Genomic DNA, 18,451 nt, shown 5'->3' on the forward strand with positions numbered 1-18,451 from the left:
AAATAAACACGTATTTAGTAATTAACACATGCAAAGCATTGCGCTGAGCATTACTCCCTCTGAGGACACAGAGATCTACATCTTTATATTGTCAAATCATGAATCCAAAGAGATTTTGTTTATCTAAAAACTAAGGAGACCAGTAGCATATTTCTACAAAGATAAGGAGGGATAATAAAACGCACTGTACTCCAACAATTAATGAGACAGAACAAACAGGAATAGGCACAAGCAACAGCAGGGAAGTTATTTTTAGCTCAAACATTAGGCAACGTCATTACAAGCACGATTAAGTCCAGCAACAAGCTGCCAAAACGACTGAAAAATTGCCATCACTGGAGAGATGAAAGACTGCACCAAGGGACGTGAGACAAGGACAGCCTGAGGATAACTAAATCAGGCCTTCGAGGGTTAGAGTGATCCGATGACCACAAAGGCCATGTAGGTATTACTCACACTCTCTCCAGAAATCTAAATTCTAAAAATCATTCACCTGAAATTATCATCCAAAGCTCAATCACTCTCCCCTGAAGCACTGCTATGGAGTCATACCTTGCACACATGATACTAATAATTACAATAATATATAACACTAAGCATACATATAATACTGATATAATGCATATAGCACTTTTAAAAATACAGGCAGGGCAATACAGTCACCGATGCCTAAAACATCTACTAGTCAAATTTTAGGGAAAGCAATTACAATAATTAGAAATACTATCCTATAAAAAATTTTCTATTGCTATTTCGCTTTGAGATGGTAAGTGGACCCAACTACAAACCACAATAGTCACTTTAGAGTACCAAAATTCATCAAAAGCAGTCAACTCCATGAATATTATATTAGATAGAATAGGTAACTAAATGTCAAATATTCTGCTTAAAGCATACAGAAACCTCCCCATAGGAACACTGTATTATCAAATGAAAACAGCAGGTTATAAAGAGTCATGATCCCATCGATATGAAATTGTCAACACACGCTCAGTGACATACCTGAAGAATGGTCATCTAATGTCAACAGTGGAAGTATCTGGGTAGTGGGATTTTGGATAAGTTTACTTTTAATTGTATGGATTTTGTGTGGTTCTTTTATCAGAATAAAACTATAAAGCTCAGAACCCAAACCGCTGGATTCAAATTTCAACTTTGTACCTTTTGACTGTGTGATCTTGAGCAAGTTACTTAACCTCTCTGTGCCTCAGTAACCTCAGCTGCAAATGGGGATAAAAATAATCCCTACGTCAGAGTGCTGAGAGGACTAAATGTGTTAGTCCAAGGAAAGCACTCAGAACAGTGCACGGACCACAGCAAACCAGTCAGGGCATATCAGCCAGTAGTGAAGCAGTAGTACTGCTAATACTAAGTCAGATATTTGTAAAATTGACTTATTATGCTTATTAATAGCAGCTGCAAAAGCAACTATTTCATGGCCAGAAGTAAAAATGGGAGCAAGAAAACCCCATTGCTTAAGTTGAAATAGCAACCAAAAACCCAAAAATACCAAAAAACTAGTTGAACAACTACAAAGAAAAAAAGTACGTAAAGAGGAGATCCTTAAGTAGACATTTTTCCCTTCAATCTACCATCCTCATTTCAGGAGTCAGCATGCACTGCTGACTAACAGAGTTAAAGAGGTGCTTCCGGCAGTGGCTTCACTTGTACGCAAGCCTGTGCTCTCAATTTAGCAGCAAAATAGAAGACATTCTAATGAGGTTAGCATTTGTAGGCCAGAAGATCTGTCCTAATTAAAAAGAAGAAGAAATCTTTGAAACGCCTCTATCTGCAAACCCTGGAAAGTTAGTTTTAAATGGGGATTTACATAAAATGAAAATTATATAAACACACATTGATTTGTTAGGAGCAGATAATGAAAATGATGGGTTATCCTGAACCCTGTATTCTCTTCCTTTGAGGGAAAGAGACAATAAACAAAATCAATATGTAAATTAAACAGTATATTAGGAAGTGGTACGAGCTGCGTAGAAAAATTAAGTGAGTGGAGTAGGGAGGGGAAAGGAAGAAGTGTTGACATTTTAAATGGGGTCGGTAGAGAAGGTGACCTTTGTGGTTGGACCAGACAAGGGAAAGTTCAATTATTACCGTGTTTCCCCGAAAATAAGACCTAGCTGGACAATCAGCTCTAATGCGTCTTTTGGAGCAAAAATTAATATAAGACCCAGTCTTATTTTACTATAATATAAGACCGGGTCTTATTAATATAATATAATATAATATAATATAATATAATATAATATAATATAATATAATATAATATAATATAATACCAGGTCTTATATTAATTTTTGCTCCAAAAGACACATTAGAGCTGATTGTCCAGCTAGGTCTTATTTTCGGGGAAACAGGCTAGCTCTGATGAAAGTTTCGATCAGGCTGACAGCTCTCAGTTAAGACAAGGTATTGGTTATCCCTGTGCTTCATTCATTTTTCCAACCACCCCTTTCAACTTTGATAATATACACTCTAGTTATTACACAAATTCCCTGTGATATACACACGATCTATTGGTATTCATTATTTCACTTTTTAAAATCTAAAGACATGAGCTTCTTAAATTAATAATCTCTATAACTCCACACAGCAAATAAAAATAATTAAGAATAAGAAAGACATCATCTACTGTTCCTGGTAACCCAACATCCATTCCCCCATTTTTCAGAAGAGAACCCACTTTGCTTGGGGAACTAAGCCTACCTGACTTCCAGCCAATGTGGTTCAGGTAAAGCTGATAAGCAGACCTTACCTCTGGAGTAAGTGTATTACCTGGCCCTACCAGCAGGAGCACCAAATACAGCATCAAGTTCCAGAGTGAGCACATGATCCAAATGACCAATGAGAACCCACAGGCGCCAAGACATAGGGTACAACCCATGGGAAAGAATTACTGTCCTTCACAGGGTTGCTAAGGTTGCTGCGGAATGTAGGCCTAGAGTTGCTTATTTGGCCATCCTTGTCATCCTTGGGGAAGGGAAAGAGGAGGTTCTGCCTAAAAATGAAGCCAACCTAGAGGCAAATAAGCAAAGAAAAGGAATAGAGTTGGGTGCTTTTGACAATGCATTTGGAGGACTTGAACTCAACCCTGACTTAAAATAGGCACTCCCTTATATTTTTCTCATAATTGAAGAGAAGAGTAGGTTTCCGTTTTTGCTTAAATCGTTCCAAGCTGAGTTTTTGTCACTTGCAACCACTGGAGTCTTGCCAAATACAAAGAAACCCACAGAAACTGACCTCAGTATTTTCCCAGAAGCCAACAACCGTGCATCCTTACCCGTTCCTGACCAGCAGTGTCCCAGATGAGAAACTTATGAAGTTCATTTCCACAAGGCACAGTTTTGGTCATAAAAGATGCCCTGAAAAACAGAATCAACATCTCCACATTACCAATTACCCTCTACAATCTTCACAAAGACTTCCATTTCAAACAAGTTGATGTTATGCCTCAGCAGGATTCCAAAAGCTCCCAGCCTTGCCCTTGTCCTTGGGGGGCCACCAAAGGAAAAAGGGGCTATTAAAGTTCTGTCACACAAAAGAAAATATTCTTCATTTTCTCTTAGTCCAACTGGAGATTTGAGGTTTGGGGGAACGCACTCAAAACATTTATCTTCAATTGTTTGCAAAAACATTTATCTTCAAGTGTTATAAGATAATATATCCAAAATCAGGAAAGAAAATAAAACTTTAGATTTTAAAAACAACAATTATTACAACAATTATTACAACAATTAAGAGTGAAAAGGACAGCTGGTATTTGAGCATGTTACAGTTTGGAACTCGCAATGGCACAAGAAGAGAATTACGTTACATCTTTACCTATGCTATGCAGCAATAAATAGAATACTATCTAATTCCCATCCTGCTTGCATAAATGCAGGGATAAAGATTGGTAACTTAACAAATATTTATGCTTTCTCCACAAAAATAGGAAGGATTTTAAATTCTCAGTAGATAACGAAACACTTGATTTTTTTGCATATTTCCTCTTAATAAGCTTTTTCTTTGTGCTCATGAAAGATATAAAAATCTAACACACGGAATGTTTAATACCCTTGACTTTTTTGTGTGTGAGAGAGATAAAGCTTCCCATTCATTAAAAAACAGCAAGCATCCCCAAGAATGGGATAACCAGGCATGAGAATCCTCCTGATGTGATGGAATTAGAAGTACATACATCACCTATGCAGCATTCTGACCAAAAAATGTGGAACATTCTACAAGACAACTAGCCCGAATGCTTCAAATAAGTCAATGTCATGAAAAGCAAACAAAACAAAAGACAGGGAGATTGTTCTAGAATCTAGATTAAGAATGAAGAAAGCGATAATACAACCAAACACACTATATGGACCTTGACTGGATGCTAGATGAGGCAGAAAGCAGCTTTAAAAGATACTTTGAGAACAATTGGAGAAATTTAAATTTAGATTATATGTCAGATGTTATCATTGAATCAAAATTAATTTTCTAGGTACGATGATATCCTTATTCTTAGGAGATGCATACTAGGGTTTTAGGGATAAAGTACCAGGATGTCTTCCTTCACTTTCATATGGCCAAGCTGGGCCACCCAGTCCAGTGCAGAGTCCAGCCCTGAATCCCAGTAACAGTTCCTCACCTTCTACTATTTTTCCCAAAGACAAGCTACAGAAGTCCCAAGGAGAAAAATGTTATGTCCCTGCAACTCCCACACTTTCCCCACAACATACATACACACGCCAAAGGTTAAGAGTTACAGAGCTCTAATTATCAGTGTAAATTGCACTAAATAGAAATTCTAAGTATTTTTAAGTGATATGACCAAATATTATCAAAACCACGTCTGTCCCATGACATTTCATTTCTTTAAAAGTGCTAAAAATATACATCCCAGACTACTGATAAGAGCAAATATATTCCAAACTTGGAAATACTTTTATTACTTTTCCAACTATAAAAGCAATAGATGTATTTCACCAAAAAATTCAAAACATGAAAATAAAGAAGAAAACATAAATCAATTGTTCATTTCACCACCTAGCCACAGTCACTGCTAATAACTTGGTATATGCTCTTCCAAATTATTTTTATACAACTTTTACCCCCCCAATTGATCATACTCTAGATAAATTTTGTTTCTCTTTTACTTTATATATCATGGACAGACATCTTTCCATTTCGATGAATATAGATCAACAACATTATCTAAAATGACTGAGTATTATACACCACGTTATGTATTTATTCACTACTCCCCTGACCCTATTTTTCACATTATGACAATGATTACATGAATATCCTTGGACCTAAATTGCTGGGTCCTTCTACAACTATTTCCTTGTAGTTAATTCTTAGAAGCACATACGCTCCACATCGCTGTGCTCATCACACTGGGCTGTACCAACCGACCCGCCCATGGTGGTGCATGCAAGGGCCTTCTCCCCAACCAGTACTAATCCTTTGAATCTTTCCAGGTACGTATGTAGAAATGCTATCTCAGTCCTGTCGTTGTTGTACTTTTTAGACCTTTGGACATCATTGTTGGGTTTATTGTTCACTTTATTTTTCTTTTGTAAATATTTACTTCATGACCTTTGCCTGCTTTTCAGTTGGGGGTGTTCAACCTTCTTTTGTGCGCTTTTTGAGTATTTTATACTAACCTTTGCAACAGCATACTTAAAAAATTTTTTTGCAGTTTAATCTTTGCCCTTTAACTTTGTTTATGGAATTTTTTTCCATTAGTGCCTTTTAAAATTTTAGGTAGACAGCTATCTCAATATTTTGTTTTTGTGTTTATTTGTGTTTTTGTTTTGACTTTGATGTATGGCAGATTTTCATTTATTCCTATATTCTAGGCAATGGGATAAAAATACATCAATCCACCCCTTTAAAAGTTCTCAGATTTAGAAAATTAAGTTCATGCCTTTGAAATCTTAGAATCATAGACTTTTAGAACTGGATAAAACCTAAACTATCCAGGCTAACCCCTTCACTTTACAGATGGGGGTGCTGGCGTGAAAAAAGACTGCACCGACCCTGGTAGAAGAAGAATCTAAAGGCACAGTCAGGAAAGAATGCAGAGGCCCTCACTGCCAGCCTGAGTGGAAATGAGCACTTAGAAAGCCCCTCAGTTTCCTCCTCTGTGAAACAGGACCAATATCTACTCTACGTGATCTGGAGAGCTGTTGTAGGGTCAAATGACAAAATGACACCTGTGAAATTTCCCCTTGATATACAGTAAACCTGTGAGGAACAGCTTTACTAGTAACAGTAGTAATGCATATCATATATATACAGAGGGTGCCAAAAAAAGTATATACATTTTAAGAAAGGAAAACTGTATTAAAATTGTAATACTCAATATATACCGATAACAAAAGATGAATACAAGTCACATTTGACTTCTGTATTTAGAAGAGGTGCTCAAAGTGGTTACCGTCAGCGTCCAGACACTTCTGATTATGGCAAACTACTGCTTGAGCAATGTTGACCAAAGTGTTCATTTGTATACATTTTTTTGCCACCCTGGTGTGTGTGTGTGTGTGTGTGTGTGTGTGTGTGTGTGTGTACATACATACATAGGCATATGCATACACGCACATATGTAGGTACATGCACATGCACACACCCCTCTCTGTTCCTGATTTCTTGCCACTATGAGAAAGATGATCAATATTTGAAATGAAGACTGACAATCATTCAGCTTTTGGTTGTTTGGGGGTTTTTTCAGCCTCTTTGCTCATTTTCAATCTTAAGATCCTCAGGTGTATTTTTCTTCTCTATAGATTTCCTTCCAGAGTGGTGGAGGGGTTAACACTGGCAATACTGAACTGATTTCATTATCTGTGGGAACCAAAATCTGGCAGAGAAGTAACTCAGTTTCCTTGTAAAAGTTGAAACAGACAGGGAGATACACACATATACTTACACATCTTCAAGATGTTGACACAATCTGCTTGAATAGCAGAGCCAAGATTTTTCAGTGTTAGTCACAGGAGATGATAAGAATTAACTCTTTCAATGCTGAGACAATGACATTTTACAGCCTATGGACTTTTCCCAATGATAGTGTGAATAAGGGTGGACTTTGAGTGGACTCACTTGGTTTGAGTCATAAATTTGCCGCACAAGGCTGAGTACACCTAAACAAGTCACCTAGCTGCGCTTATCCTTGGGGCCAGGAGGGTTACTGGGAAAAACGCTCTTGTGTGTAGAACTGAAGAGTCTACTGGACCAGGTCAGACATGTAAACGAGTGAGGCATGCTAGGCATAAAGGTAATTGTGATAAAAAATATAGTAACAATAAACAGGGAGAGCGACATGGAGCAGCAAGAGCCCGTCCACCCACAGCGGGCACCTGTGGGTCAAGTCCAGCTGGCTTCTGCCATGTGAGCATGTGGTCCAAGCCTACTGATTTTATAAGAGAAGCCAGAAATGTAAGTTTATTATGTAAAACTCTCTTGATTCTTTATTGTTGGCTTAAAATTTTTACAGCAGGCTAAACAAAACACTTCTATAAGCCAGACTGCCAGCCCACCAAATCTATAAGATGAGGGATAAGCGTAGAATCTTTTTTAAAGTATTCCATATATGCCGTCTTCCAAGAAATCTATATTCATGAAAAAGAATAAGGAAGACCTACATGGACAGAGAATGCATGCTGAAGCATTAGGTAGGGTGATACCATTTTTGGTTTTAGACATGATGTATTTGTATACCTGCATACCCATAGAAAATATTTATAAGAAATTTGTTAAACATGCACTTTGGGCTCTAAACTTTGGTAATATACACTGAAGAATATGGGACTGGAGAGTTAATAAAACCCTTTCACTTCACTTTTTATTTTATACATGTATGCATGGTCTGTATGTATGGTATGTATGTATAATGAACATTATAATTTAAAGAATAGATACATTTTTTTTAGTTAATAGACTATTTTTTAGAGAAGTTTTAGGTTTACCAAAAAATTGAGCAGAAAGTACAGAGAGTTTCAATATAATACATAATTTTTTAAAAACCCTAAACCACCACAATGCATTTACTAGACAAAGCACTGTCAATAGTGTTTGATCGGTTGTCTCCATAATGGCTACCAGTGACCCATGGGGAGGTGAGCGGGTGTTTCCCTACATTGCCCGTCCCAACATGAGGTGGGCTTTATTTCCCCATCCTTGAATCTGGGCTGGCATTATGATTTGTTTGAACAAAAGACTGTAACCAAAACAATATACCTATTGTATAGGCATAATGATGTTCATACCTACACATAACAATGGTTTAAAACCTTTATATATTTACTGTAATTTGTGGTAGGAGCACACATTGCCTTTTTATTTTAAAAAAAAAAGTCACTACAAAAGAAATGCAGATTTTAAAATACAGATTTAAAATTTTTTTTTTTAATTTTTTAAGTTTAAAAAGTAGACAGTAAAAATCTCTCTTCCATCTCTAGAGCCACACTTTAGAGGTAATCCTCTTATGGGTTTTACTTTTATTATTAGGAAACACAAAGTGGCAAATTAAGAAAGAAAAAAGTATATCACAAAGAACAGTGAAAAGAATTTCCTCTACAATAACTGTCCCCAATTAATGAAGTGCCTGTTGGGAGATAATTCTCCATGGGTCTCTTGCGAACAGAGGCATTGTCTTTTTCCCAGACTGTTTCCAAGGATGTCTGTATAGCAAATAGCCTTAGAAAGGAGAGGTAAGGTGTCCCGCTGGAGCAAAGCACAGACAAAGCACAGACATGCTTATTGCCCATTATAAAAGATTTGGGTACCCTAACTTGGGGTTTCTCTCCTATAACACAACCCACTATATGTAAGGTGTCACCTGACCCTCTTCACATCATCCTATGGGAAACTGGGGTTCAGGGAAACAATGCAAAATAATACTCTGGCTACGGCTATTTCCCCTGTCTCTGACCCAGGAATCCCAGGTGTCTTCTGCCAGCATCCATGACAGTGGGACAGTTAAGTTTGTTAGCCTGCAGACCTTTCACAGTTCTTGACACATATTTTTGTGAACATGTTTCTGTAAGCCATTTCTTAACTACAAAATGTGTTGGTTTTTCTCACCTCCACCGCTCCAACCACTGGCCTATCAACCAACTGCTCCTGAGCATGTTTATAACCTGCCATGAATTTTTTCCTACTTACTACCGATAGAGATAATCACCCTTATCATCAATCCTACAAGAGTTCCCAAAACATATATATGCATTGTTTCCCTCCTGAGGAAAAGGAATCCTTGCTCTCTGCAAAGACCATGCTATCTTCAGAAGAAAAATAAGTTCTAAGAGAGTGAAAAATCAAGCACCTGCAAAATGATACAGCAAAAGCACATATGGCGAAAGAATCCACAGGAAAAGGGGAAAATGGAATAGGAAAATGCTTCTGCATTCCAAGGTCTGCATTCCAAGTGAAAAATCACCTCTCTATCCCCAAGCATTAGAACAGAAATGCTGACATTCGATTAATCCAGAAAAGGAAAATCAATCTGCCCCACAACCTGTGCAGACAGCTCTGACATGTGAGTGGACAGCATTTCCAGGTTTACTGGCAGGCAAGTTACACCACAGCCTTTGTGAATTTCTCCTGTGTCTCATCTTCCATCTGGAAAGAAAGCTGGCAGGATTTACAGAATAACGCTCTTGGAGATCAAGGAACCAGCCTTAGGCTGCAGCATGACAACAGTTGGCTAGAAAAAAAAAATTGACAGGGACATACACCTTAAAAGTACTTGAATTTCTGTCAAAATCTTTACCATTGGGATAGATTCTCAATGGCTGAGATGAAAACCACTAGAAGGCTCAGGAGCAAAGTAACCTCTCTGAGTGCTTTGAAAGGAAGAAATGTTACAGAGAAGAACATACGGGAACTTACCCAATGGTCGGGCTGATGTTGTGGTCAAAGTGATCCTGGACAAATCGACACACAATGCTTGATTTCCCAACCCCAGTGTCCTGGAAGAGAATGAGGACACAGCCATGAAAACCAAGGATGCCAGTTCTGACCGAGTATACACGTAGAACAGGAGGACAGGACAGGTCATTTCTAGTTGATGGGAGTGAGGGAACGGAGGGGGATATTTTCTTCTGTTTCTTACCAGTACTTTCTACAATGAAATTGTATTGCTTCATAGAAAGAAAAGAAGTATGATAAAAATAAGTTTTAGAAACGTGTCCCACACCCATACAATAATTAAACTAGAACTGGTATGTTCGTTCACATGTATTGCCAGAAATTTGGAAATTTGTAGAGTGGTCTAGAGAAGTATGGCAACACACCGCATTGTTTTAGTAGAGATAGAATTGATTTTGTTCAAAACCTTAGCACTCAAAAAATATGTAATCTATTTTGTAGGTATCATCCTATGAGACCAATGAATTCTAATTTCTGTATTTCTAACATTTTCTCTTTAGAATCTGATGGTCGCATAATAATCTCCAGTATTGCTTAATTATATAAAGGTCTCACCTCAGCTCTTCTTCCGTTAAATAATTCTTTAAAACTAATTAGGATAGAGGTCCAGTTACACATTGGAAATCAAATACATGTGTTTCTATCCATTCCCTTCCAAAACCCTTGCAAAATGGTTTAAGGAATAGAACGTACAAATATACAAGGTCAAAGAGATAGGAGAAGAGACACCACCAGACAAGTGATGTCAACAAAAAGCACTTGGTCACTGAGAAAGAAGACCTGGAGCCTTATGTGCCTGCAGGGAGGAAAGCCAATGAGAAGCCAATCAATTCGTGCCACAGAATCCCAAACATATCAAGAATCGGAGGGCAAGGCTAAAAACAGAGCCAGTGAAAGGCTCACACAAGCATCCCCCTGGTGCCCCAAAGGACAGACCCACCCACATTCCAGGAGAACAAGGGAGGTTGACTCTCCAGGAAACCTGCAGTAGACAAGGGCTGGGCTAACGTACTTCAGATACAGCTCAGGGAGGGCCCGGTGCTATTCCCCTCCCTGTGCGAGCCCAGACAGAAGAGGTGAGGATACCCCTCTGGGTAAGAGGATCCAGATCATTAGAGTCTCCCAACTAAAGGCAATGTGTGCATCAGTCGACAAGCCTCGGTGCAAACAGAGATTTCAGTACACATTTTAACCTTTTAAAAAGAAACACTCAGTTAAGAAATACCAGACGTTTATAACCACAAAAAAGGAGTAGGATGCGATCTTAAAAGATCATTCAGAGTAAGGCTGACCTCTTAGAAGTTAAAAATATGATGGCAGAAATGGAAATTTCAAAGAGAGAGTTATAAGGCAAAGTCAGGAGATTGCCCAGAAAGTAGAACAAGCAAGAGCAATATAGTTGCCAATAGCTACTCTTCTGAGAAGGGTGGCAAGGCCAGAAGAGGTTCACAGATTATCAACACAGAGAAGTCCCAGTCAATGTGTGCTTATCTGAAAGGATCATGGAGACATTTTGAAATCTACAGAGGGTGCCAAAAAAAATGTACACACATTTTAAGAAAGGAAAAAAACTGTATTACAATTGTAATACTCAATATATACCAATAAAAAAAGACGAATAAAAGTCATGTGTATACATATTTTTGGCGCCCCCGGTATCAGTGAAAGCAAAACAAGATATGTTTAGCCTAAAAAGAAAAAAAATAATCCTACAGTTCTCTTATATTAAAGGTATAACTTTAAAAGCCTAAATATCAAAGAGAAAAAGTTGAAACTCAGAGAAACATGTTTTTCTTTAGACACTGAAATATGATATGAGATCTGAAATACCAGCTGGCAATCTGAATTACTTTTACTCCTTCTTACCCTGTGTTTGGGGAACAATTCCAGCAAACCTGGAGCAAGAGGGGCGTTGGCTGGCGATACACCTCAGAAAATCATTCTCCAGAAGGTCTCCCCTCCTAGTGAGAGCTGCCTTCATGGGTTCTGAGCCATAATAAAACAACTGCACCAAAAGCCATTTATCTGCAGTGTGCAGATCGATGTGCGGAGTTCAAAAAGGAGACGATAGAATTAAAACCTCAGCGCCTCAGGTTCCAAATCAATGCTGCTATTTCTGAGCTGCACCTTCAGTATAGATTCCAGCTGATGTGCTCCACACTGTCACAAACCACAGCTCAGTTCTTTTCATCTTAGTTGGGGTTTTTTTTAATTTGTTTGTTGATTTTGTTTTCAAAGAGGGCGCAGCTCGAAGCGGCCCATGCGGGGATCCAACCGGCAACCGGTGTTAGTAGCAACGTGCTCTAACCAACTGAGCTCACCGGCCACCCCATCTCAGTGGTTTTTAAACCCCACTGTGGATGAGCAGACCCTGGCCCTCCTTTGGTCTGTGCAACCCCAGAGAAACTGAAAACTGATGAACTGTGCTGCCTGCCTTGAAGACAAGGGAAACACACTCTTTCATAAGGTGAACTGTTTTCTGCAAATTGCCAAGTAGGCAGGGTGGGGACCTCTCCCCAACACCGACTAAACCAAGTTTTATTTTTATATCAGCATGCTCATGGAGTGCAACACACACCCCACCCCCGATAGAGAGCTTTCAAATGTATTATCCCACAGGAAATGTTAAAGGATTAATTTCTGCCCTCTCTTGCACCCACGGAAGCCATTTCCACACTGGGAAGCCATGTTAATGCGAGAGCCTATCTTGTCCCTCTCCGGGTCTCTCTATCACAGTTTGGAAATTCCCTTTCTCAGGGCTCCTTTATTCGTCCATTCTTCACTGGTCCAGCAAGCACTCACTCATCCAGTGCTTCACATGCCAACAAAAGGCAAGCCCTGACCAAAAGGAGATAACATGGCCCCTCCTTGGCCTCCCAGAGTTCCACAACCATGAAAGGTGCCTCACAGAGGCAAGTACCAGCACACAGAGGTGAACAGGGCTATACGGTACCTGCAGCTAAGAGCTCAGGAGACAAATCCTTACCTCCCACTCTTTGTTCCTTTTTGGCCTTCCTTGGCATCCTTCAGCTTATACCCAGGCTCGCCCTGCTTCCAAGCTGAGGAAACTGCCTCTGAAATGCCTCTAGCTCATCCCAGGTCTGAGAGACCCTGCCCCTGTAAGCATCATACCCTTTACTCTCTGTGAGCATCCCTTGGTGAACAGGGTTTTGGCTAGTCTGGCATCTTCACAGCCAGGACTCTGCTCTACGAAGCACATTCTGGAGTCTATCCATTCACTCTACCCAAGAGCTCTGCTCAAAACAGCTGGCTCCAAATCCCCAAAATAGCCCACAGATCCTGCAAAAGCGACCCTCAAAATGCCCTTGAAGATGAAAAATTCAAAAGCCATTTTAATCACCTCTATTCATCTTCTATAGATAAATCAAGCTAAAATATCAGCTTTTCTAAATAGTTAAAGCAGCAAACCTGCTCATATTTAAATTTAACAATTAATTCTTCAGCCAAATGTACTCAGTATTCCTTTTCTTTTTACAACTTAACTCTCAACATTTCTCTCTCGTTCATTTAGACACTTGATAGGGAAAAAAAATAACCAGGACAAAAGGACAGACAAAATTTTAGTTTGTCTCAGAAAAGAAAATATTCACTATACAAAGAAATACTTCAAATAATCTCTGGCCAGTGGCTTTACGATGGCTCCAAAAAATGACACCAGGGCCTCCTTCTCCCAGGAGGACTGCTGTTCTCCAACTGGCCACGAGGGGAAGGCCCTGCTCAGGGATTGCAGAGGAGAGCCTGAAGCTGGGTTACTGGGCAATTTTCATGAATCACTCAGCTTTCTGATTCCTTTTCCCGCAGGAACCCCATTCGGACAGTGACACACATACACAAGAGGAAAACGTCAATGAATCATGACTATTACACAGAAAAACATAAAAGTTTAAAGCAGGAAAAAAGAAGAAAGCCTATTGGGCGAATAAAGGAGTCTGTGAAGAAAGAGAAAGCATGAAAGAGGAGGATCATGGCTGTCCACCATTCTTTAAAGGCCACTTTACTTTTAGTGGACTTACACCCGTACAAGAAAACTTGTCTATGCATATATTTTTCCATTTCATAAGAATATAAAAACCCATCTTGTCCAATCTCCTAGTTTTGCAAAAGAGGAAATTGCGTGACTTCCTCAAGGTCACACAGCTGGCTGGCTGGTAGTCAGAATCAAATTTTTTGAGTCCCAGTGAAAGCCTCTTAAGGCTCTTACTAAGTTAAATCAACCTCCCTGCCAAATGTAAATTTCTTCAAAGGAAAAAAGTCTATTTTCTACAACTCACAACAAGTACTTTTATTACTGTTTTCTAATTTCACCTTCACAGTAGCATCAAGTGTTCTCAAGATATAGCTGCTGGGATATATATATATATATATATATATATATATATATATACACACACACACATACATACATATATATATTTTTAGTAATATATATAATATATTATAAATATATAATATATAATAATATATAATATATATAATTTATAATATATAATATATAATATATTATATATATATATATATACATATATTTTTGCCTGTAATAAGGGGGACATACTACCAACTACTGGGGAGATATAAGAATAAAACTGATTCCCCGAACCAGGAATAAAGTTTAGTAAAATCCTCCCTGGGGGATAACCAATGTTTCATTGTGTTCTCCTTTGCAAGGTTAATGTCAGATGTATACTGAGACTTAGCAATTGGTCTCTTCCACTTACTGGGAACTGTATCCCTCATGAGATTCCTCCCATATTCGATATTATTTGGAGTTAATAATACAATTCTCTGAGAATGATCACTTACTCTGACATAAGAATCTCTGCTGTTTGAACTGGTCACATGTATTAATCATGTGTACATATGTAATTATAAAATCACAAACCACAAACTGTCAGCTGCTGGCACATAACTTGAAGCATCGCTTGAACTGCAATGGGCTTCAGGTAGGGGTTACCACCTTTCAAGATAAAGAACAGTAAATCCTAGGCAGATGCATCATTGCTACCTAATCCTACTCTAATGGAAGACCTCACTAATCAATTCAGGACACATTATTTTATTGAATGTGAAAAGGGCCTCAACTCTTTTCAACCCAGCTCTGCAGAGAACCACTAGGACTCAGTCAAGGTGGGACCTCAGAACAATGCCTATCCTCCCCCGTCGCTGACTCTTTCTGACAGTCAACACACCTACTGACCCCTCCGCCTCATTAAGTGCTGCTCTGCAGATGTTTTAGGTATCTTTATAGGTCGTACGGTTTTGGGGAAACTAATAAGTAATATACATTGTTGATAACATTATAAATCAACATACTTCTTATGGAATGGAAAATACAAACCATAACAAGTCACAGACTCAGGAATGCCATTCCTAAGAGTACAGGTAAAAGAAGAAAAAAATAAACACAAAAAAGTTTACTGAAGTATTATTTATAAACATTGGAAATGGCCTAAAAATAACTATACGTTAAATAAATTATGCCATAAACAGTAATCTCTTAAGCTTCCATTTCATGGCTATCAAAATGTCAAAGAGGCAGAATACAATTTGCCCATAATATATATTATGGAAGTGATAACTCCATCATCTGTGTCTGGTCTAGGCGTCAGAAAGAACCCATGTGGTAAGGATTTTTGCATTTATTTGTTTCACTCAGTCATCCGTTTATTTGTTTAGACTTTAAGCTTTACATACTTCTACAAAGTCTTAAGTGTCTTATGTGTTGATAAGGAGTTAAATTAGGAATTTAGGAGACCTGTAGAGGCCAGCTAGATCTTGTAGGTGGAGAGAAACAAGCAGAACTATGGAATGGTGAATGGTTTGATTTTCTAACCCCAAAGAGGAGGGAAGCCAAAAACAATTCAGAGTCCAACTCAGTGGAGTAAAGGTCTGGTCAAGGGCACCGGGTATGGCCACCAGCCCCCTACCCCCCACCACCCCACCACCACCCTGGTCTTGCACACAGTGGCCTTGTGTATAGACAAACCACAGGCAGATGCAGACAGCTGTGGCTGGTAACTCAGGGCAGTGCCACGCACACCTGGTTATTCGTTCCACTTTGCGGAAGATGGGGGGAAAATTGGAGAAAGTGTGTGCTGCTGCTGAAGAGGAGGTCACGAGGAAAGGAGTTTCCATTTCCTGTATCTGTAGGGCACTGCGAACTTCACCACCCTGCCCTATGTCAGAGGGCTGGGTCCCAGCCATCCGGGTCAGCACTCCTCGATGGCACAATCTGCCCTTTCCATGGCCCAAAATCTGGATCCACCCAGAACAGAAAATAGAACAGGAGTCAACACAAAGGAATATGTCTCTGTCAGCCTCAGGAATCCAATCCGGGAAGCTCTGCAGTCTGCAGTTAGAGGTTTCAAAGGAACTCCACAGAAATGCAGTACAAATTCCTTATGAACCCACCAAGCCTTTTTTTAAGTTTTGGCCAAGGGGGAGAGGACACATACCCGCGTTCCGTTCCTCTGCACTGGAATTCTAATAAAGCAATTACAGAAAACCCCAATCACACACACCCTTTACAAGGGTCAAAGACCACTGCTTCTGAGGCACCTAAATTGACCAGCCTGAGGACTCAAGATCAGACATTGCACGTCACTCCCAGAGCTTCAACTACGCTCCCTGGAGATCTCCAATGTATCATTCTGATTCTGTGTCTACATCTACTTTCTCAAAGAAGGACTGAAGTACTTTGCTCCTGGATACCATTTAAGGGTGTATGGGAATTATAGAAGCAATGGGCCTGTTGGCCCCTGAGCTCTAAATAGTGTCTTGCTGGAATAAAATAATTCCTATGCATCCCCAGCACTTTTTATCAGATTCTTTAGCACTGATTCTTTAGCAGGGTTCCATACTTATAAATCACAGGAATCACCACCCAAAAAAAGTGCCATAAAAGCAAAAAACATCATTAAACTCAAGTCCACAATATACTTGTTTTATTACCACACATTCTTCCAAATTTCCTCTAGTGGTGGTGAGACCTCTATCCAAACAAAGTAAAACACAGCCTTCACACTATGTTCAGGGAAAAAGTGACCTAATAATACAAGAAAATCCAACTCTAGGCATCTTACTATATTTAGGAAACCATACCACAAATTTATTTGCGGGAATTACAATATAAATAAAAAGCTCCTGAGCATTCCCAGAAACTACCCTGCAATTCCTTCTGTCACGATTATTTTGAAACATTGCAATGGTGCATATTATAACAAATGTCTTAAATCCATTTACAAAGGGGAACTAACTACATATCTGACAAAAATGGAACTGAATTGTCTCACTGAAATAGGGGGCTTCTGTCCCAAGTCTGAGAGTCACTAGACTTTGTTTTCTCTATCTACCTCATGGTGGAAAAACAGCTAATTTTAAGCATATAAATCAATAAATTTAAGCATTTATATTAACACCCCATGGACATTAGAGAACATAGCATGGAAATTCCACAATCCTCTAGACGTACGTGAAAATAATCTGAAGTCCACATTAAGAAACAAAGGTGCTGTGTTTGTGTTTAAGGAGCGAAAATGACCAGGAGAAATGGAAAAAAATCTTACTAGAAAATATGAAGAAATAAGCAGAAATGAGCATAAAAGACACAAGAAAGAGATGATTAGATGATTCAAAAGGAAACAAAGACACACATGTCCACTTACTTTATCTCACTCAATCCTCACCACAACCCTTTGTAACGGGGGAGACAGATGGCACTGTGCACATTTCCCATGAAAGGAAACTAAGGTCTAAAAGTTTACGTAAATTGCAGCAGTACTATAACTAGTAAAAACTTCATCAAGATTCAGACTTCCCTTAGCCCATTTCCAGCACTCTGTTTGCTGGCCAAACCCTCTATCTTCAGGAAGCATGCATCCATCCTCTCATTTATTCATTCATTTATTCAGTGAATGTGCAGTCAGCAGTATGCAAGGACAAGAGATAAGAAGATTCCTGCAGTCAGAACACTTGTACATCAGACTTAAAACTTTACAAAGGAAAAGATTTTGTAGGGTGTCAGGTGGGCACTTGTCTCATTAGGGAACCACTTCATGGATGGTGTAGATGCCTGACCACTGCAGTGTACACCTGAAGCTGCAGCTGAATGACATTGAATGTCAACTATAATTTAATATAGATAGTAGTTACAGGATGTAGAGTACAGCATAGGGGATAGAGTCAATGGAATTGTGATAGCTATATACAATGTCAGAGGGGTAGAAGACTGGGGGAGGAGGGTTATCACTTTGTGAGGCGTATAAATGTCTAGCTACTACATTGTTTTGTACACCTGAAACAAATAAAAAAAAAAACTTTACGAAGGAATCAGACAGGAGGTTAGTGGGATGGTGACTGAAATCATCACACAAGTAATGACCAATACATCAACTGGATGACTGATGGCTGTGCTCCGAAGTGCATTTGTTGGCTAATCATTTGAAATTCAGATATGCATTCTTCCATTCAAATAATGCTGCAAATAAATAATGATTATTTCCCA

General features: G+C 39.0%; 1 protein-coding gene across 3 annotated transcripts in view; it reads right to left on the reverse strand.

Annotated features, from left to right (window-relative positions):
- Positions 1 to 18,451, reverse strand: part of RAB31 (RAB31, member RAS oncogene family) — a 120,587-nt gene that overhangs the window by 62,539 nt on the left and 39,597 nt on the right. For all 3 annotated transcript variants that reach the window (XR_004421055.1, XM_033087328.1, XM_033087329.1), the window contains 2 exons: positions 9,892 to 9,971; positions 3,296 to 3,377 (listed from right to left, as the gene is read on the reverse strand). Coding sequence is in view for 2 of the 3 variants with exons in the window: in XM_033087328.1 (XP_032943219.1) it covers positions 3,296 to 3,377; positions 9,892 to 9,971 (162 nt within the window). In the remaining variant the exon portion in view is untranslated. The remainder of the gene's footprint in view (positions 1 to 3,295; positions 3,378 to 9,891; positions 9,972 to 18,451) is intronic.

Source organism: Rhinolophus ferrumequinum, chromosome 19 (genome assembly GCF_004115265.2).
Source record: "Rhinolophus ferrumequinum isolate MPI-CBG mRhiFer1 chromosome 19, mRhiFer1_v1.p, whole genome shotgun sequence".
NCBI lineage: Eukaryota > Metazoa > Chordata > Mammalia > Chiroptera > Rhinolophidae > Rhinolophus > Rhinolophus ferrumequinum.